This window comes from Pezoporus occidentalis, unplaced genomic scaffold, assembly GCF_034315485.1.
Source record: "Pezoporus occidentalis ecotype Australia unplaced genomic scaffold, CSIRO_AGI_Poc_V1 ctg90, whole genome shotgun sequence".
Lineage (NCBI taxonomy): Eukaryota > Metazoa > Chordata > Aves > Psittaciformes > Psittacidae > Pezoporus > Pezoporus occidentalis.
In genome coordinates this window covers 693,959-719,467 of record NW_026916263.1, presented here as the reverse complement: position 1 = coordinate 719,467, position 25,509 = coordinate 693,959, and the positions used below count along the sequence as shown (strand labels likewise).

Sequence of the window (25,509 nt, the reverse complement as noted above, 5' to 3'; positions counted from 1 at the left end):
ACAGAAATTACACCATATGAACCTACTTAGACCAAACTTGGCCATGCCTGTATAACCTATAGATACAGTGCAGATAGTATTTATTGTTTTTAAATACAGAAATCTATGTCTACATTACTGTTTTAACAGAAGTCTCTTTAATAACATCTGAGTGGTCATTTTAAAGAATTAAACATGAATCATTTTCTATCTTCAGAAATTTTGCCAAGTCTGGGTTTTGACTACTATCTGCAAGCCCACTTACTTTAGACAAAGAAGTTAATGTGGTCTGCATTCTCATGATACATGAGAAACTATGAAAAACTATTATAGAAATCATTATATTCTCCAGAGTTTACTTGAACTTCTAGTCACTAAATATCAGAATAATGAAGTAGACAGTACAGGGTAATTTTTCAGACTAGTTTCATATGCAGATGCTCTATTCCAGAATAAACATCAGTTTATTTTAAATCATTTTTGCATGAAGACAGTTAGAATAGCAGTTATTTTAGGAGTAAGTGACTTGCTCTGCAGTTCATTTTCATGTATTGGCAGAGCCACAGAGCACAGATTCTAGCTAGATAAGGAAGTTTCTGTGTTTGAGTCTGAAAAAGCGATACAGTCTGTACCCTTGAACAAAGTCTGTGGCAGCAGGATAGAGCTTCTAAGTTGTATAATTACTTGAACCACACACTGGAACTTATTGTTACGAGTCTGTTTGTGTACTAAAAATTTTATTTATTACCTCACATATGTTATTACTTTAGATTAGTCACAGTTCTGGGATCCTTATCTTTCTGGCATATTTAATGCATTTTTCTTTGTTTGCCTGTTTTTAATCTAAGTTATTGCTCAGAGCACTAGTGACCCAGTTCATTCCCCGCGTGTTTACAGATGAGGTGAGTCTGTACAGAATAGATAAACTATGGCTACTAAAAGATCATTTAATGCTATTTAATAATCTAGCTGGCGTGCTCTAGATGGCTTTATTACAGGCATTTGAAAAGTCTTGTCTTCCAGTGGAATCACCTTAAATCTTTACTGCTTCTGATAGCCTATGCAATTTACTAATTCACATTGATTATTGTGGGTTCAAAACTCAATCTTTCCATTAACACAACAGGATCCAAAGGTTTTGTGTTCTATTTTTGTTAGGGAGGGAAACCTTCTGCTCTGTAATTATGAAGCCTTTTGCACAGAGAAAGCAGCAGTAAAGATACCTATATCACAATGGATAATACTGATCACTGAACTCAGCATTCTCTAGGCTGTATTTCGACATTTAGAAGGAATCTGGATCAAAGATTGCCACAAATATTTAAGTAAGTCCAGCATTTCTTTAATATCATGGGTTACAAATAATGGTAGAGCTCAGAAACTTACCTGTGAGCCCTTGTTGAAGAGAGCCTGGGTTGTGTTAAGTGAATTTTCTTCATATGTTAAAAGCTGTCAAGACTTGAATTGCTTAAATTATATATTCTTTTATATCACATGAAACTTCATTTTAGAATAGCTTTTCTAATAAATTAAGACAGATCCCATAGGCTTGTGAAGATCCTGATTTCTGTACGTAAACCTCTGTTTTTTTTCTTGAGACTAGACAGCACACTGTCTATCCAGCAGAGGTATGAGTGAAAAGCATAACTATTTACCATCACTTCTGCTTGAGGTTATATTTTTAGTGTACCTGCTTTTTGAGCTGATTACGCAGCCACTAATTCTGTAAACTTGACTCAGATTACCATTAACAGTTGAACTAGGAGGTCTTTGCTTAACCTAGTGCGTTTTAACTGAAAAGTAAAAGCCCCTCAAGAGGATCTCCAGACCAGTATAAGGGGATTGGTCTCACAGCTGAGATTGCCTACTGAAGCACAGTGAAACCAGAAGATACACCATGGCTCTGTAATTATTACATCTTGATTATTTTTTTTCTAAGAATATAGATAAAAAGTTATCCTTCACAGTTGGCTAGCCGCTAGCCATATAGAGAAGCGTGGGAGACCTCTGCTACCATACTTAAAATAGCAACCAAGGGGGCACCCTGACAGCATCCTGACCCCAATTTATGGTAAGTCTGCCCTACCCTGTATTGTCATTCCCACAGGAGAATTTCCTGTAGGCATGCAGGTGGCAAGAGAGCTGCGAGTGATTTTATCTTTCTCATTTTCAGGTTATTTCTAGAATAGAATAAATAGACTAGTTACAGTTGGAAGGGACCTGCAACAATCATCTAGTCCAACTGCCTGTTCACTTTAGGGCTAATAGTTACAGCATATTTTTAAGGGCATTGTCCAAATGCTTCTTAAACACTGATAGGCATGGGGCGTTGACCATTTCTAGCTATTTAAATAAAGCATCTGGAATTAACAGATGTGTTTTCTGTGCAGTAATTTTACTTTCCCAGCACCACATACCACTGACCCTGGATAGAGTAATAAATTCAGTTTAGAGGTAATAAATGGTCATGCTGTCAAATCTGTGTGCACTTACTGCAGAAAGCTTACACCTGAATTTTAAAAAGAACTATACATAAATGAGGAAAAGTCACATTTTATTAACAGTTTTTCCCAGTGAACTCCCTAAGTCTGTATAGATCACACTTAAGAAACTTCTAGAGCCAACAAAAAGCAGATCCTATCACAAAAGGTCAGCATCCATCAGAAGAGCTTGTTTTGGGTCTGCCAAATCAGAATCCAATTCAGACAGCCCCGAGCTGTGTCTGGGTGCTTGAAACTGGAAAAGATTCTAGATATAATTTTTGATGGTTTTACAAAAAGGCTTTTTCATCTTCTATTTGCATCATTATAGCAAAAGTGTGGTGTTATTGAGGATCTAGCATTGGGTCTCAGGAGGTATGGGTCATGTTGTATAAGGAGTGACAAAGCAACATGCATCTTTGTCCCAGATCTAAACGGAGGTGATAATATGAACTGTCTTTGCAGGGTAATATGGCAGATAAATTGTTCTGAATATGTATATAAAACTAAATAGGTTAGGAGTTGCTAAGAGCCTGTTAGTACTTATTTTTCAGTATTAAAAATCAAGTATCACTTCTCAGGGGATTTTCCCCCTCTACTGTGCTCTTGTGAGACCCAATCCTTGCAGTTCTGGGGCCCCCAGTACAAGAGGGACATGGAGCTGTTGGAGTGAGTGAGCCCAGAGGAGGCCATGGAGATGCTACAAGGGCTGGAGCAGCTCTGCTCCGGGGACAGGCTGAGAGAGCTGGGCTGGTTCAGCCTGGAGAAGAGAAGGCTTCTTACGGGGAGACCTTAGAGCAGCTTCCAGTGCCTAAAGGGGCTACAAGAAACCTGGAAAGGACCTTTGGACAAGGGCCTGTAGGAGCAGGACAAAGGGGAATGGCTTTAACCTGACAGAGGGGAGATTGAGATGAGCTCTTAAACAGAAGTTCTTTCCTGTGAGGGTGGTGAGGCCCTGGCACAGATTGCCCAGAGAAGCTGTGGCTGCCCCATCCCTGGCAGTTTTCAAGGCCAGGTTGGATGGGGCTTGGAGCAACTTCCTCTGGTAGAAGGTGTCCCTACCCATGGCAGGGGCTAGAACTGGATGAGCTTTGGGTTCCCTTCCAGCCCAAACCAGTCTGGGATTCTATGGACACATTCTTTGTAAGGGACAGCATGGTTGGAACAGAGGAGAAACTGTGTTAGAGGAGACCATGCAGCTGGGTGCTTGTGTCAGAATATTTTTGTGGAGGTGCAGGCTACCCCAGCCTTTCCCTGACAGCTAATTCCTGCTGCTTGGCCAGCTGTGGGCTGCATTGCTGCACATCATGGTGCCTCTCCCTCTCCTGCCCCGGACCCTGCACCCTCAGAATGCCTGCTGCCTTGCTCAGAGAAGCTAGAAAAGTCCCTGAACCCTAAAAATGGGAGTGAACCCAGCATGAAACTAACTACCATCCTGCTCGACTCAGGGAAGGGAATGAGTAACATATGGTTGCTGGTGCCTAATCACTGCTTACAATGCTTGCCTGTTCTGCTGCTGCGTAATAGAGTGTAAACATCTTTATACAAAAGCACCATGAGTCACTGTTGTAAATATACCATCAGTATTTCAAGTGATTTTATTTTAGCTGGCTGTTTAGGTTTTCTTAAAGTGCTGTTTTACAGTGATAGATGAACAATATATTTTGAGTAAATAATTCATACACACAAAGATACCTCTAAAATACACAATTCCTGAAAATTACAGAGTAAGACCTTGGAGTAGTTGTTCATAAGGTGCTTATTTTTTAGTATGTATGTTCACTGGCTTAACTGAAGCCATAAATAAAGCTAAACCCAGATGTATTGTTTTTTGGTGTGTCAGTTATAAGGCACTCCTCTCTGAAGTATGGTAATTTCTAAAACAGTTTAGGGATTTGTGAAGTTATTTAGTGTCTGTGTAAATTCAGAAACAGAACTTTAACTGCTTACTTTAGCATCACTATTACAGAATAAATATGAAATTAAAAGTTAGTTACAGAATTTTTCTTTTGACCCTGCTTAACACTGTGTTTTGAATTATCCAAATTGTATAACCTTTTCTTCTGTGTTCCAAAACATGATGCATGTTGTACTGTTACTTTTTCCAGGAAGAGTGGCTTAGAATTTTTGCTAGTGTCTATAAATCTCTGCAATTATTTGTACATCCTTTGTTGGTATTTTTGGTCCTGCCATTTAATAACGGAACACAAAACATGAGAAGAACACTTGGCTCACATCAGCTCTGTCCTGACCTACCAAGAAGTAACAAAATGTACGATTCATATGCACTAGTATTAAGCAGTGTCCCTGTGTTCAAAGAGGGAACTCCTTTTTTTATCCATATAAAGTAAATTCAAAGCAGAAGAGAGCAGTTCGGTCAGGACATGGGAGTTTTTAGTGTGTTTATTTTCCTATGTTATTGTTCACTGCAATTAAGTCCAACAAAAGGAGCAGCACTGTAAAGTATGCCTTTGATACTACTACTTTTTTGAGATTGGGTTGGTATAATGACATGTAGCATGCATTTAGACTCTTTGTTTTGTTTTCTTTTTTAATATGAATGCATGTAAACAGGCTCTATAAGGAAGACAGTCTGTTCCTACCTGGAGCAAAGAAATAAATTTTTATTTGTAAAAACAAAAATAATGACATTTATAAAAGACAACAAATGTTTAGTGTGAAAAGAAATGAAATTACCAGCATTAAGATCCAATTCTAGAAGACATACGTGAAGACTTCTGTCTAGAAGAAGATAGTGTCTAAACACTTGCAAGTCATACTGTGAAAGAGGGATTTATGGGAATTACAAAAATACGACATGAGTATACTGACATGCTCCTCACTGGCATGCTCTGAGGTGTTCCAGGGAAGTTGCTTACTGGTTCTGGGAAAGGACCTTTTTCTCAGTGCAGGAGGCTAAGCTGCTTCCTCTCCGATGAAAAAGTGAAACTGCTTTGAGCAGATGCTCAAAGCACTAACTGCGCACACTGACAGAGCTAAATGTCTGTTGTTCTGCTGCTTGGTGCTTATATGTCTGCCTGTGTTGATTAGCCTTCTCCCCAGCTTTTTCTCTTGATCATAACAAAGTGTATTCTTTTTATTTCAACTACCACAACAGGCTGCCTTTTATGGTACTTCTTGCAAGAGGACAAGAATATTGCTCTCAGATTTATCCTCCCCCTGTGAAAACATTTTTGCAATTCTGAAAATTATAAATCAGGTTTTGATTTTACTTTATGACTTTATTATTTTACTTTTACCCTTAATTTTACTTATTACTTAGGGAGTTTTGCAGTATCAGTTGTTGTTTTCTACTCTGCTCTCATGAGACCTCACTTGGAGTACTGTGTACAGTTCTGGTGTCCTCCTCATAAAAAGGATGTGGAGCTGTTGGAGCAAGTCCAGAGGAGGGCCACAAGGATGATCAGGGGGCTGGAGAACCTCCTGTATGAAGATAGGCTGGGAAAGTTGGGGCTGTTCAGCCTGGAGAAGAGAAGGCTGCATGGAGATCTCATAGCAGCCTTCCAGTATCTGAAGGGGACCTATAGGGATGCTGTGGAGGGACTCTTCATTAGGGACTGTGGTGACAGGACAAGGGGTAACAGGTTAAAACTTAAACAGGGAAAGTTCACATTAGATATAAGGAAGAATTTCTTTACTGTGAGGGTCATGAGGCACTGGAGCAGGTTGCCAACAACATCAGCCAGCGTTCAAGGCCAGGTTGGACATAGCCTTGGGTGACATGGTCTGGTGTGAGGTGTCCCTGCACATGGCATGGGGCTGGATAATCTAAGGTCCTTTCCAACCCAAGCATTCTATGATTCTATTCTAAAACATGTTCTATTTTTGCATGGTGTATTTCTATTGTTTTACTACTAGTGGTGTAGCTTATATTGCATCAGATAAACTCAGGTCTTTGTAAAATAATTCTTTCAGTATTTACCAGTTTCACTGGAGTTCTGTAGAACCTTTCTGAAGGAATGCCACAATGTTTGTTAACCATTTTAATACAGTATTTTCCAAACAAGTTCAAAACATTTGGTGTAAGATTAGATGCAGTCTTAAACCCAGAAGTAATTGAAGTGCTGCTGATATTTTCAATTGGAATTGGCCTTTATCAGTGGATCGTTGGAATCATTGGCCTTTATCATGCCATAAATGCCTCACTACTCTCACAGGGAAGAGCTTCCTAATATCTAATCTAAATCTATTCTTTTTTAGGTTAAAGCCATTCCCCCATGTCCTGTCCCTACAGGCCCTTGTCCAAAGCCCCTCTCCAGGTTTCCTGTATCCCCTTCAGGCACTGGAGCTGCTCTAAGGTCTCCCCTTAAGGATCCTTCTCTTCTCCAGACTGAACCAGCCCAGCTCCCTCAGCCTGTCTCCAGAGCAGAGCTGCTCCAGCCCTCACAGCATCTCCATGGCCTCCTCTGGACTCACTTCAACAGCTCCACACCCGTCATGTGTTGCTGCCCTGGAGCTGGACGCAGGACGTCCATGGGGGGGGGCGGAAGGGGGGACGGGGGAGGGGTGTTTCTCCAGAGCTGCAGCAGAGGGGCAGAATCCCCTCCCTCGACCTGCTGCTCAAGCTCTGGGGATGCAGCCCAGCACATGGAGGGGTTCTGGGCGCAAGCTCACACTGAAGCTGGGTCATGGGGAGCTGCTTGTCAACCAGCACCCCCAAGTCCTTCTCCTCAGGGCTGCTCCATCCAGTCTCTCCCAGCCTGTGTTTGTGCGTGGGATTGTCCTGACCCAGGTGCATGACTTTGCACTTAGCTTTGTTAAACTTCATGAGGTTCACATGGTCCCACCTCTCCAGCCTGTCCGGATCCCTCTGGATCTCATCCCTTCCTCCCACAAGTCAACTGAACCACACAGCTCAGTGTAATCAGCGAACTTTTAAGTATGATATATATATATAACAAAAAAAAAAAAAATCCTGGCAACTTCAGACCGTTCAATTCAGTCTCAGACAGAAAAAATTCTACCCAAGGCAGAGTAGTAAATGAAGTAGAGAATAATACTCCTGTGTGTTTATACTTAGATTGTGCCAGGCTAGTCTGATAGCTTTCTTTGGTGAGATAAATGCATTAAAATGGATGGTATGTCACATAATTGTTAAAATCAAAATGGAGGAGGATTAGTTGAGGAGCTGGGATGTGGAAAGAGACAAATGGGAAATGACAGCTTTGGGAGAGTGGTTTATGAAGAGAGGTATTTCACTGATCCTAAAGCATTGTTCTGTTTGTGGAACAGAAAATAATGTGCCAGGCAAAATGCGCTGACAGCAGAAAGAGAAGGACTGACTCTTCAAAATGATAGTGGGGTAGCAGGTAGGAAGATGTGGATATCTTGGAAGACTGAAAAGTGAAATACAGGCATATTTCCAAGAACATGGTGAAAAGTTGTAACTTGTAGGCTAACAGCAAAGCTTTAAGTCTGGGACAAGAAGTAGTGAGTTGAAAATGAGAAGAAAAACTGTTTGTACCAGATGATCACTGAGGTATTACCTTTTATCAGTAAAAGTCTTTGCATGAGATATATGGAGATAAGAAAACTACCAGATGAGAATGTTACAAACCTCTGCAGCTCTTCTCCATCCAACCTCAGGTAAACATGTTCATGAAGGACAGAATCAAAGTGTCATCAGTATAGGGGAAGATGATGAATTTGATGCACAAGCTGCAAAGACTTTTGCACAAAGATAGGTTTTTGCACATATGAGTACACATTTCACAATGCACTACATAGGATTACTTGGAGAAACAAGATAAATTCATCTTGGCAGATGCTGTGATGCTGTATTCCTGGAACTAAACTGCTTTTGCTGTCCAGCCCAGTTTAGGCTTCGCTACAGAGTACGGTGCTGTGCAGTGGTTGGCTTATTTAACCTTGAAAAATTAAACCTGGGGAAGAATGCTGCTGCTTTCCGTGAATTCATGATAGTGCAAACCTCAAGGAGGAGGAAATCCTGTTTAACCTAAGAGGCTTCCAAAAGAAGAAAAAATAGATATAAATTAAACACGAATAAGTGCAGGCTGGAAAATAGGAGGCAGCTTTTAAATAGCAGAGGAGTGATGTTCTGAGACAGCCTGCTGCTTGGAAAATGTGGTACGAAATTACTCTTCGTCATACAGGAATGTACAGTTTTGTGAATCACCTGGTTTTATTAATTTATAGTTTGGTGCTGATGGCTTAGGTTGAATACCCAGGTGCTAATTTCCTTCAAGTAACTGCTAGGCAATTGTCTTTAGAGTTACAAAGGGATTGCAGTATCCTTTGATTAATTAACTGAGTAAATGACTGTCAGGTGGGAACTCTGTCAAAGACCTTTTTGCTCTTTAGCAGAAGTGCATTGATTTATTGTAATTTAGTTTTTAACTTTCATTTTTTCAATTTGTCAAGAGGAACCTGTGACTGATAGGCTATCACTGTAATTTTGAATGTGGCACAGAACTATCACAAATTATCAAGAGTAACAGCCTGCTACTTAAATAACTTCAGTCACTAGTTATCCCTTAGATAAACCATTTTGGTCAAGTCTTACCAGGAAGAAGCATTACGTTATAACCTTGGCATAGAACAGAATGGCGGGTTATACAGATTGTTTGAAAAAGGGGTATTTAATTTCGTGCTATCTCTGTAAAAAGAGCTCTGAACAACTGGTATCAAAAGGAACACATCTAATATGTATTTTTTAATGTTCCAAAAGGGAACAACTTATTCCAATATATGGTATGCGTTTTGCTTATTAAAGTAAGAAGTTCATTATTACAGAAGATCATAGAATCATAGAACTATAGAATGGTTGGATTGTAAGGGACGTTAAAGCTCATCCAGTTCCAACCCCCTGCCATGGGCAGGACACCTTCTACTAGACCAGGTTGATCCGAGCCCCATCCAAGCTGGCCTTGAACTGGGCCAGGATGGGGCAGCCACAGCTTCTCTGGACAACCTGTGCCAGGGATTCACCCTCCTAATCAGTCTATAGATTGCCCCCTACAGTTAAAAACGAAGCAAAGTACAGAAGCCCCCTGCCATGGTTCAAACTAGATGATCTGAAATTCCTTTTGAACCCAAATCATTCTATGATTCTATGTGTCTTTGCATCTTTTAAATCATTAGCCTTCTCTTTTGTCTAAAACACTGTAATGCCACTATATTCAATGAATCCTTAGCTGAAGTATTACTTCAGCTGTATTGCTGATTTACTTCAACAAAAGATGGTATCCATGAAAAGTATGCATTTTTAGCAAATATTTGGACTTTTTGCATTGTTTTGGTTGGAAAACTGTTGCCATAACAAGATACATTTTTATGTTTAAAAACAAAAATTCTTAAAACATGAGCAATTATAATAATGAGAATAATATATATATTATTTTATATATATGTTATAATAATGAGAAATATATATAATTTGATTACATATGTAATCAAGCCAATATTCAGTCCAGAAGGTGCAAAACCATGTTTCCAGGATTCAGTCAGTCTGCTTTTGTGTTTTCATCCCTTCTTTGTCTAGCCTAACAGTCTGTTGTTGGCACATACATGGGCCTTCAGATAACAAAAAGTGGTAGAGCCTGTCCACCCAGATGCACGTTGTTTTTTTCCTGTTGTAAGTAGAAGCATTTGCTCAAGTTTCAGGAAAAATACTGATGGTGCTATTTGAGCTAGCTGGTGCTACGGAGCTGTATACACAAATACTTCTTGTGTTTATCCCTCATGGAAGCCAGCTATTGCACACACATTTCAATTGCGTTTAACCCACTCCAGACAATAGCATTTGTGTTAGCAGTGTCAGAATTTGGCAAGTAGAAGAAAATATTAAACTGTGTGTTAACCTTTTAATAATTGAATGGTTATGTGGCCGTGGTTGGATTCCAGTTCACAGCAGAAGACTGATGAACACCACTTAAAATAATAAAATTCCTTTTTTTTTCCTTTAGATAATGAAATGCATCTCATAATTGATTTTAGTCCGGTTGTCATCTAGTTGCTGATTCTTATTCTTCCATTTCATTGTGAGATAACATTCTCTATTGACTAACAAGTCAATGTGCTGCTGGTCAAAGTAGTAGTATTCCTTGTAAAGGAAAGAAAAAAATCATCAGTTACTGCAGGTGTTCAGTAGGTAAACTGAGCATTTCTTTATGTGAACACTTTATTTTTTTTTTGAAGTCTGCTTGTAGACTGTACTCTGCTTGTAGACTGTACTCTGTAAAGAAGTTCACAGAAGACAGAGCTAAAAGCTTCTGAGTTGTGTTTTAATTTTAAATCCGATTTTGAAATTGTTTAGCAGCGTTCATTACAGTCAGAGTCAGAATACCTTTGTTCCTTAGACAATGCATTGGCTGCTTAACCAGCCAAGGAATAGTCCTTTGACATTGGGCATGTCTCTGCAAAAGAACTTATACCTGCCTTGTGAGTGTGAAATCCTGGTCTGGTCTTAGGCAACAGAAGAAATTCTTACTCGCTTTTGTTCAGTGTTGCTATCTTATGTGATGAAGTGTAATATTGCTACATATCTGACAGTCTGAAGACAGGAAATGCCTCTTGAGTCTGATTACTTGATAAATTTTCTTGCCTTACTGAGATCAGATGATATTGTCTTTTTGTTTTATGGAGGAAAATACCCACTCAGTTGGAAAACTGGTGTCTAATGTTGCATGGCAATTAGTCTGGGAAGCAATATTAATAAATATGAAGTCTCTCTATAGTCTTTTCAGGTATGGATGTAATGGATACTAGAGTGCAAAAAGTTTAAAGCTAGTTTTGTGGCTGATGGTGTTAAAAGGTCACTTCTTTTGGGTAAATATTAAATGTCCAAGGTATCTCTGGAATGGTAACTGGGTGTATGTTTTACTTCCAAATGGAAAATACTTTTTTTCTCCCTCATTATTATTATTAAATTAATTTTGTTTAATTCCAATATGGGCATATTATTTTTTTCCTTGCAGATTTCATTTCTGGCCTCTGCTTACATGAGCCAACATCTCTCAGAGGAAAGCTGCTCTGCCCTTGCATCTATTACACATTACCTTTACCTCTGCCAGTTCAGCTGGATGCTTATTCAGGTTGGTCTCTTTGTCTTTTTTAAACCCTTTTCCAAAACCTATATAAAAAATAGCTGATGCTTAGACTGTGTTTCTGTTATAGCATAGTATATGTATTTCTGAATCTAATGCTACTAGAGAGGCAAAACATTAGATGGTCCTTATTAAAACTAGAGTGTTACATCTGCAAGGGTAAATATTTGAACCATAGACTTTTCCCACTAATGTCTATTATAACTATGTAAGAATTCCCACTTCTCACTTGTTAAAGTAACCTGTAAAAACTACTGTCTAAAAATAATGAAGAACTATTTTTATTAGTTAATAGATTCTCTAAGCATCTTTCACTTGGTCTTTTGAAACAGTCTCCTAGAGGTGAATATTAAGTGTAAACTACACTGTAATCTTTCGAGTCAATAACATTTTAGTCATTAGGATCACAGAATATAAGAAACATACCTTCATAATTTTGCATTAAAATAAGGAGTACATACATTATGAATATTGCCAGAATTTTCATAGATTTATAGAATCATTTAGGTTGGAAAAGATCTTTAAGATTATCGAGTCCAACTGTTAACCCAGCACTGCCAAGTCCACCACTAAACCATGTCCCTAAGCACCACATATACATGTCTTTTAAACACCTCCAGAGAGAGTCATTCCACCACTTCCCTGGGAAGCCTGTTTCAATAGCTTATGACACTTTCAGTGAAGGAATTGTTCCTAATGTCCAGTCTAAACCTCTCTTGGCACAGCTTGAGGCCATTTCCTCTTGTCCTATTACTTGTTACCTGGGAGAAGAGACTGACCCACCCCAGCCTCACTATAACCTCCTTTCAGGTAGCTGTAGAGAGCAATCAGGTTTCCCCTAAGCCAACTTTTCTTGAGCCTAAAAAATCCCAATCTCCTCAGCCATTTCTCATCACACTTGTTCTCCAGACTTCTTACCAGCTTCATTGTTCTTTTGATACATTCTAAAACATGGTGTAAACACAATTGAATTAATGTCGGACACCATGAACAATTTGTTATGGACTATTACCAATTGTAAATTAGTCAAAATAACAGGCTCTGAGGTTATGCAGAAAATACATTATCACACACTCGTGTAGAAATGTATATTTAGCACTAATGTGTGGATTATGCCGTTTGGTTTTTTTTTTTGTCTATTATTTTAATAGGATTTATCCATAGCACCCTTATTTTTTGCATACAGCTTTGTATATTCAGCTCTAGACGATCATCCAATATGCAAGTTGTGAGACCAAACTGAGAATTGCAAATTAGGCTATATCTAAACACAGCTTTCACCCTCAGTGACATTCATGCAGTATCTGGCATTTTCCTGGGGTTTTGTCAGGCTCACTTTTCTGAGAGCCCTAGCAGCTTAACAGCTCCAATGTGCCTATTGTCTCAGCAAGCTACAAGTAGGTAGTCTGTCATGTACACTGCTGCTGCAACTGCTTGTAATGATGGAGCAGACATCTAAACTCCTCTGTCTTTAGTGATACTAATTCTCATTTTCCTGAAATTATACACTTAGCAAGGCTAAATATTCTTTCCAGTAGACGTTGCTTTCTACTGTCTCAGCACAGAAATATTTCTGCTGTACTTCTTTTCCTAGCTTAGTTTATGATATTCTTACAGGTTAACAAACCTAGGTTATATTTTGAACAGTAAATAATATTCGTCTTCACAGCTGCTCCTTCACCTCATTCCTAAATCACATCATGTTTCTTGCAAATTCACTATTTTGGACAGGCAAAGTAATACTTTTAAGTTGCAGGTTTACTGGGGTATATCATGTTTCAACTTCTCGGTGTTTTATAGTGTTTCATCATCCCATCCTAAGTGTGTTACATTGTGTTAAGTTGCAAAAGGATTCCTGTTTCAATTGCTTGCTCTTCTAAGGATTAATCAGTTAGAATGACAGAACAAACAAATAAAGTGTGACTGTTTAAAGTTGGTAATTTTTTTGGCTGTAGTTGAAATCCATTGTTATTTTTGTTGGAATAGACTTTGGCCAGGTCCTAAGAATTTGTGTCACCATTGCATTTAGTGGAGCCTCAGGCTTGTGTTGGTCATGAAGACTCTTCATGCAGATCTGAGGGGACAAAGGTGCCATAGAGGGAATACTTTATAGAATGCTGAATGATAAGCTGACAAGAGCTTCCAGGAGTAAAACTTAGAATGAAGGGGATGTCCTTTTTTGTAGGTGTAGATCTTCAGCTGTGAATAATTCCTGAAGTTTGAAAGATCCAAAAGGAAAGAAATGTTCTGAAATGTAGATCAACCCAGCCCTCAACTACAATTTACTCCCTTTGACTGAGAAAAAATCCTGAAATTGTAGTTATCATTGCACAGTGAGGAAGCAATGCCAGGGCAGTAAAAGAGTGCTGGGACATCTCTGTGCTTGAAATGGTCCCCATGATAGTATTAACAAAGCTGGTGGATCCAGGGGAAAACCAGACTGATGTGAGAAGTCTGGGTCTAAATGTCAGATTTAAATTCCTGGGAAATGAATGGTCGTATTTCTCAGTACGGTACACTTAATACACATGACTTGATCTGAAAGGCAGAATTATCAATGTATTTATACTTCAATGGGACTTAAATACTTCTGTCTGGGATCAGGAAAAATATGTAAGCAGATTCTGCATCCCCCATGTAGGTCACTCTGCCCTCTGGGAGGCTGCACAGTGTAGGGCATATGCTTGATCACTGACTCATTTTATACAAATGTGCTAGTGTCGGCCTTGATCTCTTCATACGGGAGTGTGTAGATGTGAAAATGAAGTGCCAGCTGCATGCAGGTATGTGCAGATATGTGGAACTGAAACATCCAGAAAATCCAAACCCATTTTAAGTGACTAAAAGCACTTTTTGGTAGTGGAGCAATGTTTCCAGTCAACGAAAGTCTATAAGAAATCACAGATTTAACACTACATTTGGAGCTATGCAAATTCAGTTCTGTAGACTAGATCAAAGATCTTCAACTTTCTAGACTCTAGGACAACTTCCTTTCCTTTTTGTCCTATTTTTTCTATCTTCTGCATATTGCTAGCTATAGTAATTATACATAGCATTTGATCGTATTTTATTAGTGGTTAAAACAACTATATAGCTTCATATTCTAATAATTTTTCATTTTTAGTTTCTTGTATTTGTGACCTTACACTTGATATCAGTATTTGTACTACACACATAGCTTCTACCCACCTACTGACTGAAACGCAGAAATGCAAAGGACTTCAGGGGTCCAGATGGGATGCACCCGCGGGTGCCGAGGGAACTGGCAGAAGTCACTGCTAGACCGCTCTCCATCATCTTTACCAAGTCTTGGGAAACGGGAGAGGTGCTGGAGGACTGGAGGAAAGCAAATGTCACCCCAGTCTTCAAAAAGGGCAAGAAGGAGGACCCGGGTAACTATAGACTGGTCAGCCTCACCTCCATCCCTGGGAAAGTGATGGAACACCTTATCCTTGGTGCCATCTTAAGGCATATCAAGGATAAGAGGGTTATGAGGGGCAGTCAACATGGCTTCACCAGGGGGAAATCATGTTTGACCAATCTCTTAGCCTTTTATGAGGAAATAACACGGTGGATGGATGATGGCAGAGCGGTGGATGTGGTCTACCTTGACTTCAGCAAAGCATTTGACACAGTCTCCCACAGCATCCTCACAGCTAAATTGAGGAAGTGTGGACTGGATGATCAGGTAGTGAGGTGGACTGTGAACTGGCTGAAGGAGAGAAGCCAGAGAGTTGTAATCTATGGGGCTGAGTCTAGTTGGAGGCCTGTAACTAGTGGAGTGCCTCAAGGGTCAGTACTGGGACTGGTATTATTTAATATATTCATCAACGATTTAGATGAGGGAATTGAGTGTACTATCAGCAAGTTTGCTGATGACACTAAGCTGGGAGGAGTGGCTGACACGCCAGAAGGCTGTGCTGCCATCCAGCGAGACCTGGACAGGCTGGAGAGTTGGGCAGGGAATAACTGGATGAAATATAACAAGGGAAAGTGTAGAGTCCTGCATCTGGGCAGGAACAACCCCAGGTTCCAGTATAGGTTGGGAAACGACCTGTTAGAGAGCAGTGTAGGGGAGAGGGACCTGGGGGTCCTAGTGGATAACCGGATGACCATGAGCCAACACTGTGCCCTTGTGGCCAAGAAGGCCAATGGCATCCTGGGGTGTATTAGAAGGGGGGTGGTTAGTAGGTCGAGAGAGGTCCTCCTTCCCCTCTACTCTGCCCTGGTGAGACCCCATCTGGAATATTGTGTCCAGTTCTGGGCCCCTCAGTTCAAGAAGGACAGGGAGCTGCTGAAGAGAGTCCAGCGCAGGGCAACAAAGATGATTAGGGGAGTGGAGCATCTCCCTTATGAGGAAAGACTGAGGGAGCTGGGTCTCTATAGTTTGGAGAAGAGGAGACTGAGGGGTGACCTTATAAGTGTCTATAAATATATAAAGGGGGAGTGTCACGAGGATGGAGCCAGGCTCTACTCAGTGGCAAACAATGATAGGACAAGGGGTAATGGGTCCAAACTGGAACACAAGAGGTTCCACTTAAACTTGAGAAGAAACTTCTTCTCAGTGAGGGTGACGGAACACTGGAACAGGCTGCCCAGGGAGGTTGTGGAGTCTCCTTCCCTGGAGACATTCAAAACCCGCCTGGACACATTCCTGTGTAACATTATCCAGGTGTTCCTGCTCCAGCAGGGGGATTGGACTAGGTGATCTTTCGAGGGCCCTTCCAATCTTTAGCATACTGTGATACTGTGATACTGTGGGTCACCTGGTCCATTTTCAGAGTCAGAACAAAGGCCACATTAACTCAACCTTTCTTGATTATTCCTATCTCTCTGTATGGCATAGTCTTGTTTCTTGGCTTTTATATGGAGATTTTTGTAAGTTGCAAAATGTTGATATTACCCAGTTTTTTAAGGATGAGGCTTTCTTGACTGCAGAAGTATCTGTGTAACCAAGATGCAAATGACTCTTTGTGCCCACAAAGACAGCTTAGTCTGAAATACTTGTCTTATATCTGAAATTCAGAAATCTTCTTCTTGACAAATGTCCTTTCATACATATGTACATTGCTACAGCATAAGGCTTTATTTTCATATGTAGTCTATGCTTTTATCTTAGGAGCACACAGTACAGATGTCTTTCTGTACTGTGTTCCTTTTTCCATGACAAACCTATACTATGACAACCAGTTATCAGAAAAAATAATCTTCTTCATTTAACATTTTTTAACTTGTTACAGAAAAAAAAGTTTAAGAAAAAAGAAGTTAAAAATTTGAAGAAGAATTTTTAAAGAAAAAATAATTGTGTAGTACTCAACTGCTAATTCTGACATAAAATTATGGGAAAAGGTGGACTCATAATTTTTTGAACTGTTGCTACATTGGAGTAAGTCAACACCAAAAGTGGCAGTTCAATAAGCAAATCATAGTGAAGGTCATGAGCTTGCTATCACCTATATCTGAATCCTCCCCCTCTGTGGATTTACTGGCACCTTAAATTTTCTGTCAATTTATTGCAGACTTATAAGACAAGCACTTAGCTTATAATGAGTTTAATGCTTATTTTTAAGAATGATTTTTTTAATAGCTTTGAAAAAGGAATTATACAAAAGCATGCAAACATTCTGAAAAGGAAAGCTGTGACCATTCTTAAAAGAAGAAAGCAGGGAAATAGTTTTCCCACTGAGACAGGAAAGACGTTATTCAAAATATTTTGCAGCAGATACTTACTGGATATCCACAGATTATTACTAAAGATAAATGAATGAATAAAGAAATAAACAAAAGCGCTCTACTTTTGGGAAGGTGGTTGCAATTAATTGCCTCATTCTAAAAGACAGAAATTTCAATGAAGTTTGCATTGTCTCATTAGAGTGTTATTTGAATTTGTAATTAATTTGCAATCTACATCAGAAGAAAAACAACTTGCACAATTGTTCTTCCACCTGGGCAGCTGGGAAATGGACTGTACGTTTTATTCTTCTGTAGAAGTAGTTATTGTTGCAACCTGGCAACAGTGAAGGATTTGCTAAAATTATCTCTACTATTTATATTTCATTGATTAAATTTTGCTTCATCAAAATGGTTTGAAGACAAGAAATTACAATTATCAAACCAGAAATGTTACTGTGCAGGACATGGTGAACTATCCAAACCCACTTATAGCTTTGCAGCAGCACTGCTGTTAAAGTGTTCTGTGATAAATGAGGTGAGATAGGTAAACATGGCTAAGCAAACACTGAGCAAGGATGTAAGGTACGATTTCTTGGAAAGCAGTCTTAGTTGGATGACTGAGAGCAGTGTTCACCAGGTTGTCAGAATTAGTTGAACCAACAATCTCTGAACATAATGGCATAAATCAGTTCAAGGCTTTTGCTGTCTGGAAATGCTTGCAGTTAAGCACAGCCCAGTCAGCACTACAAGGACATGTAATTTGAAGAACATTTCTTGGCATAAGGTGACAAACAGAATCTTGGATAGGTTTTCAAGCCCATCTAAAAATTAAGAGAGAAAAGGACTTCATAAAAGAGCAACCAAATCTTTCCACATATGGTGGATATTTTTTCTTAACTACCTTCTGAATATGTTTAGTTTTCTTCCTGTGAATGTCGAATAATGGAATTAATAGTTCTAGTGTGTTCTCTCAACACATACAGAGCAATTACAATCATATATTAAGATTTTCCTGGTATTTTTTTTTAAGGAAAACAAACTTTGCCTTTGTTCACATAACACCAATCACCAAATGAAAATAAAAAAGGTCATAACAATTAGTATATCATTAAATACCCTGGATATATTTATAAAATGTCATTCCATAAGGGATCATTTAACACACTAAACTAATATATATTTTTGTTTAACAAGTTCTTAGCATATGCAATGTGCTTTCTGATGCATGGTAGAAGGTATTGTATGTTCATGTTATATAAATCAAAAAAAAACCCTTTAGCTGTAATTAACTTACTTTCTTACTTACATGAGGAATCCACAAACCACTAATTAAGTACTTGATTGTGAAAATTCAGTTTTTTCTGAACAAACTGGTAGACAAAGCCTTGGCTGAGGTAAATCTGAAATTTCACAAAGGATAGGAGATTATGCAAAATATGGTTATTGCAAATAATAATTTTGCAATTGGCACCATGAATGGATTATACCTGTCGTAACAATAGACAGCTACAAAGTAAGCACATAAATCAACATTATTGTATTAAATCGCTGTCTACATAGTGGAGAGAGGTGCATATGATTGGGTAAGTATCAGTGAGTGCCTGAAGATGTCTGTCTTCTCTCCATTGACTGTAGAGACGAGCCACAGGCACGAGCTTGAATTAGATGCCCTCTAGGCCAAAAAAGACAAAACTAATCCCTTACTCGCCCCATAAAAAAGGCCATAAATAACTACATAGCATGCAAAGCTGTAGCTGGTGAAATGTTTGAAGTGGATTAAATAAAGAAATAGTTTGCAAAATATTTTTATTATGTATAGTTTTGGTGTTTATTAGAAAGTTGTAACATAGTAAAAATGCATAACACCTAGAAAAGTGTTTCTCCTATTATCCTCTTAAAGTAAATGCAAAGATCCAAGCAAATCTCTTAAACATATTGTTTTATTTGAAGGGTTTCCTTAATCATACAAATACATAAAGAGATTTCAACTATTCCACTTTTTAATTTTGATTCCTATATGGTTTTAAAGTCTGAGTTATGCTGTTTGATGTTAAGTTGGTCATAAGAAGACACTGTTTGTTGTAGAGATGCATGTGAATTTACATTCACTTATTTACATTTTTCCTCAAACTCTTATACAAATATTAAACAGAATCACAGATCATTGAAGTTGCAAGGGGCATCTTGGGACTGTCTAGTCCAACACCCTGTATTAAGTAGGGTCAGCTTGGGCATGTTGCCCACAACCGTGCTGAGTTACGTTTTGATTATCTCTAAGGATAGAGACTCCACAACCTCTCTGGAGAGCCCAGCATCTGACCACCTTCACAGGAAGAAGGCTTTTTCATCTGGTCAGATGGAATTTCATATGTATTAATTGTGCCCATTGCCTCCTGTGCTGTCACTGGGCCCCACTGAGGAGAATCTGGCTCCTTCTTTGTCAGTCCTTTCCATCAGACATTTATACACGTGGATAAGTTACCCCTGGGCCTCATATTCTCCAGGTTGAACAGCCACAACTTTCTCAGCCTCTCTTCCTCGGAGAGACCCTCCGCTCTATTAGTCACTTACTTTCATGGTCCTTTGCTGGGGTCTGTGTCTTTGTTTTACCAGTGAGCCCAGAACCAGACCACAGCAGAACCGTTGAAGGAGGTTAGTGCATCTAATAGAATCACAGAGTCTCAGACTGGTTTGGGTTTGAAGAGACCTTGAAGCTCATCCAGTTCCAACCCCCTGCCTCAGGCAGGGACATCCTCTACTAGACCAGGTTGCTCAAAGCCCCATCCAGCCTGGCCTTGGACACTGCCAGAGATTGGGCATTTTCTACAAGAAGATACGCAGAGCCGAATAATAGTATAAGAAGATTTAATACAGACCAGATTTAGCAATATTATATGTCAGTCTTTTCTGTGAAGGTATGGAAGGTATGGAAATCCAAGAAAAAAGCTACTTTTACACCACAAAGCTATTTTTGCACTACAGAAATAATATTTTCTACTAAACAGGGTGTCCCATTTTCTCTGATAATCTAATTTCAAACCAGTTACATAAATAGGCATACTTCCTTTATAATCAGTCTTTTCTGATTACTTAATAAATGGAGAATATTTATGTTGAAAAATGTATATATATATATATACATATGTTGGGACAGAAATATGCTGTATTATGACTTCCAGGGTGGGTTTTTTGGGGGGGGATAGGTAATCACCCACAAAGTCTACTGATTGATATTCTGCATTGTCCTCTAGGCTGTTAATTTCTGGTATGTCCTGGTGATGAATGATGAACACACAGAGCGGCGCTATCTGCTTTACTTCCTTTTGAGCTGGGGGCTTCCAGCTTTTGTTGTGATCCTGCTTTTAATCATCCTGAGAGGAATCTATCATCACAGCACAGCACAGATTTACGGCCTTGTCTACAGTGATCTGTAAGTTTTTCTTAAAAAAGCATGGTCTAGCTATTGTGCTCTCCATATTGTTATATACCTAATTTGCTTCCGTGTAGAAAAGGGGATAGAGATACAGGCAAATGCAGTAAGGGGAGAGGATTCCTTGTTTGGTGGAGATAAAGCAAGAATGTCACCCATATGCAATGCTGCACTTGGGCTTTGCTCCAGTTTCTCCACAGTTCCATCCCGAGCTGAGCATTGGCAGTGCCATCTCCAGTGTGTCGCTTTGTGGGTAAATTATTTATTCTTTGCTAAGACTCTGCAATTCCAGGATAAAGGATAGAAATGGCTACTGCTGCAGAAGTGAGCAGAAGAAGCATGTTTTTCTTCCATGTAATTCCAGTGCTTAAAAAAACACCACACCAAACCAAGCCTAAATCCTCTTGTCTCTCAGGTTGGCAAAATATATTCTTTGCTAAACAATGTTACTATAGTAACATGTCAAATATATTTTCTGAAGGGTTTCTCTTGGAGTACTGAATATATTACATTCCAAAGTGTTCCAAATTTGAGCATTGATATAATGCCAATAATTAACACAGCCCTTTGAAAGCTATATATAACCTCAGAAGACTGTTCGAATTGAAACAATACAACTTCATAGAATCTGAGATGTTTAAGTGGGAACATACATAGATAAATATTTATGTTCTCCTTCCCTACCTCTTTTGCTCTGGCCCCTTTCTGGCAAATCTATGATAACAGTTATTCTACGATACGAGGCTATTATGCTTATTTACTTTATGTTATAATTAAATGTTGTATGATTTTATGGGAAAGCATATAAACACTTTTAAATGAAAATTCTTCATTATTTCTTTCTAACATAATAGAAGAATGAACAAATTCTTCTTTTGAGGGTGACTGCAGAGTAGACCCACACCAGGAGGATGTTATATTATAGAATTCTGTTATAGCTGAACATAATTCAGTAGTGGTTTTTTTTGTCATACGAAAGGAATTACTGTGAGAAGTAGTTACTGGAATTCAGTATCTATTTGAGTATACACATATATATGTGGACTTACAGATACTACTTTTATGCACACATAAAGGATTATAGAATCATAGAATAGTTAGGGTTGGAAAGGACCTTAAGATCACCTTGTTCCAACCCCCCTGCCGTGGGCAGGGACACCTCACACTAAACCATGTCACCCAAGGCTCTGTCCAGCCTGGTCTTGAACACTTTCAGGGATGGCACATTCACAGCTGCCTTGGGCAACCCATTCCAGTGCCTCACCTCCCTTACCGTAAAGAACTTCTTCCTTATATCCAATCTAAACTTCCCCTGTTTTAAGTTTGAACCCATTACCCCTTCTCCTACCGCTACAGTCCCTAATGAAGAGTCCCTCCATATCATCCCTATAGGCCCCCTTCAGATACTGGAAGGCTGCTATGAGGTCTCCACGCAGCCTTCTCTTCTCCATGCTGAACAGCCCCAACTTCCTCAGCCTGTCTTCATACGGGAGGTGCTCCAGTGCCCTGATCATCCTCGTGGCCCTCCTCTGGACTCGTTCCAACAGTTCCATGTCCTTTTTATGTTGAGGACACCAAAACTGTACACAATACTCCAAGTGAGGTCTCACAAGAGCAGAGTAGAGGGGCAGGATCACCTCCTTCGACCTGCTGGTCATGCTTCTTTTGATGCAGTCCAGGATATGGTTGGCTTTCTGGGCTGCAAGCACACACTGAAGCGGGTTCATGTTCAGTTTCTCACTGACTAACCCCCCCCAAGTCCTTCTCCGCAGGGCTGCTCTGAATCTCTTCTCTGCCCAACTTGTAGCTGTGTCTGGGATTGCCCCAACCCAGGTGTAGGACCTTGCACTTGGCATAGTTGAACTTCATAAGGTTGACATCAGCCCACCTCACAAGCGTGTCAAGGTCCCTCTGGATGGCATTCCTTCCCTCCAGCGTATCAACTGAACCGCACAGCTTGGTGTCATTGGCAAACTTGCTGAGGGTGCACTCAATCCCACTGTCCATGTCACCAGCAAAGATGTTGAACAAGACCGGTCCCAACACCGATCCCTGAGGGACACCACTCGTTACTGGTCTCCAGCTGGACATTGAGCCATTGACCACAACTCTTTGCATGCGGCCATCCAGCCAGTTCTTTATCCACTGAGTGGTCAACCTATCAAATTGATGTCTCTCCAATTTAGAGACAAAGATGTTGTGTGGGACAGTGTCGAACGCTTTGCAGACAGTGTAGAACACTTTGCACAAGTCCAGGTAGATGACATCAGCTGCTCTACCCTTGTCCATAAGTTCCACAGCCCCATCATAGAAGGCCACCAAATTGGTCAGGCAGGATTTCCCCTTAGTGAAGCCATGCTGGCTGTCACCAAGCACATTCTTGTTTTTCATGTGTCTTAGCATGCCTTCCAGGAGAATCTGCTCCAAGATTTTGCCAGGCACAGAGGTGAGACTGACTGGTCTGTAATTCCCTGGGCCATCTATTTTCCCCTTCTTGAAAATGGGGGTTGTATTTCCCTTTTTCCAGTCATTGGGAACTTCACTTGACTGTCATGATTTTTTCAAATATGATGGACAGTGGCTGAGCAACTTCATTTGCCAGCTCCTTCAGGACCTGTGGATGGATTTTATCAGGTCCCATGGACTTGTGCACATTCAGATTCTTAAGGTGGTCTCAGACCTGATCCTACCCTACAGTGGGCTCGAGGTCTTCATTCTCACAGTCCCTGCATCTGCCTTCCAAGACATGGGCACTGTGGTTAGGGCATTTGTCAGTGGAAACTGAGGCAAAGAAGTCATTAACGACTTCAACCTTCTCCAAATCCAGTGTAGGCAGTTCTCCTGATAGCTTCCAGAGAGGGCCCACATTGTCCCTAGTCTTTCTTTTATTTTCTTATGTACCTGCAGAATCCCTTCCTGTTATTTTTCATATTCCTTGCTAGATTTAATTCTATCTGTGCCTTAACTTTCCTAACCTAGTCCCTAGCTTCCCAGACAACATCCCTCTATTCTTCCCAGGCTGCCTGTCCTTGCTTCCACCTTTTATAAGCCTCCTTTTTCCCTTGGAGTTTCCTCAGCAGTTCCTTATGCATCCAAGGAGGTCTCCTGGCCCTCCTGCTGCATTTCCTTCTAGTTGGGATGCAACACTCCTGAGTTTGTAGCAGGTGATCCTTGAATATCAACCAAGAGTCTTGGGCCCCCCTGCCCTCTAGGGCTATATCCCATGGAATGGAACCTTACTAAGCATATGTACTATATACATATATATGTACAATGCACGATAAACAGCGATCTGATTTAGATCTAAACGAGCTACACTGGGTACTGTAAGCTGTCTAGCTGTGTTAGCCAAGGTTTAGTCCCACAATAATAGACACCAGCTCTGAACTCAGAAGAGTATCCAAAGTCCACAATGGAAGACCATTTCTGATATTCACACTACAGAAGGGAGTGCTGCATAGCTCTGTGCCATTCCATACACATAGGTAATTTTTTGCAGAACATGGCAAGCAAGTATTGTATTTATCTTCATGTTAAAATGCTTTTCTGTGCATAGTAAACACAAGAAATGTGTGTAGCATAATCAAGTCTTCTGATTGCAATCAGATGGTGGGTTAATGGTATCATTAGGCAGTACCACAGTTTAACAGTTTGTGTCCATGTCTTATTCTTAAAAAAATAAGAATTCCCTAGGTTATGATAAAATTATTAAGTAGAGGAAAATTATTCAGTCCAACTCATTTACCCTAATTAAATATAAAACTTTTCCAACATCTTATTAAAGTGAGCAAATGCCAGGAATCATCCCAAGTTCAGTAAGTGCGCAGCTTATTCCAGCTCAGTAAATGTGAACACTGTAAGGAGTTATCTGCAAGGATTTTCTTATATATCATTGATGCTAATTCATAATTTGAAGAGCACTTTAAAAGTGGCTCAGAATTATACAAAAAAGGACTTTCAAAGCCAGAATGTGGAAATGAGAACAGATTGAACTACATCACTCAGTTTGTTTACTCCAAAACAGGATATAGTACTGGAAAAAGTAACAAGGAGATTTCCAAAGTCAAGGTCATTACATAGTAACTTCACAAACAGTGTCAGAAATACTTTGACAACAATGGTGTGCTGCTAAGGAGTTCATTTCATGTGAGAGCAGTGAGAATGGTTGAAGTAATAAAAGCAGTGAAGCCTGTTATCTTAGCGCTCTCCTTAAGTGATCACTCCTTCAGGCAACTCATTTTTGCATTAGTGTGGAGTCTGACCAACTGTTTTATTCCTAACCAGAATCCCGTGTGCACAATTCGTAGGCAACAGGATAGCTATGCTTAAAGAACTTCATTTTATACTTGTACTGAACAAAAAATGATTTGAGCCATGTTGAATTTTGTGCTTCAAAAGAAGTATTATGACAGAGACTTCTTTCAGTTATGACAACTTCTACACACAAATGTACATATTTTGTACATAACTCCCATAACATGTCACAGTATAAAACTAACAGGCTGGTATGATGGCAACAGTAGTATACATATTGCTGGTTATTTTCAAAATGAGGGGAATTTATGTATGGTGTGAAAAATGCACTTTTTGGCATTACATGATTTTTTCTGCAGTAAATCTGGTGAATTTGTTGGTATCAGTATGCCAACAAGTAGCATAATTTTTTTCAGATCACAGCTCAGTGATGCATGAAAGAGCTAACTGCCAACAAAGGGCTTTTTTACTCCTCCCTTTGCTAATTCTCCCATCACTAAACTGAAGAGGTAAAAGGCTGAACAGGACCAGAAGAGTTGCTGATGAAAGGCATATTGACATACCTTGAATGAAAGAAGTAATGAGATAGGCATTTGCATAGGGTCTG

At 39.7% G+C, this 25,509-nt stretch overlaps 1 protein-coding gene across 1 annotated transcript in view; it reads left to right on the top strand.

Annotated features, from left to right (window-relative positions):
• Positions 1 to 25,509, top strand: part of ADGRV1 (adhesion G protein-coupled receptor V1) — a 293,458-nt gene that overhangs the window by 189,275 nt on the left and 78,674 nt on the right. Inside the window, exons 84-85 of the mRNA XM_062605211.1 lie at positions 11,417 to 11,533; positions 20,470 to 20,648. Of these exons, the coding sequence (XP_062461195.1) occupies positions 11,417 to 11,533; positions 20,470 to 20,648 (296 nt within the window). The remainder of the gene's footprint in view (positions 1 to 11,416; positions 11,534 to 20,469; positions 20,649 to 25,509) is intronic.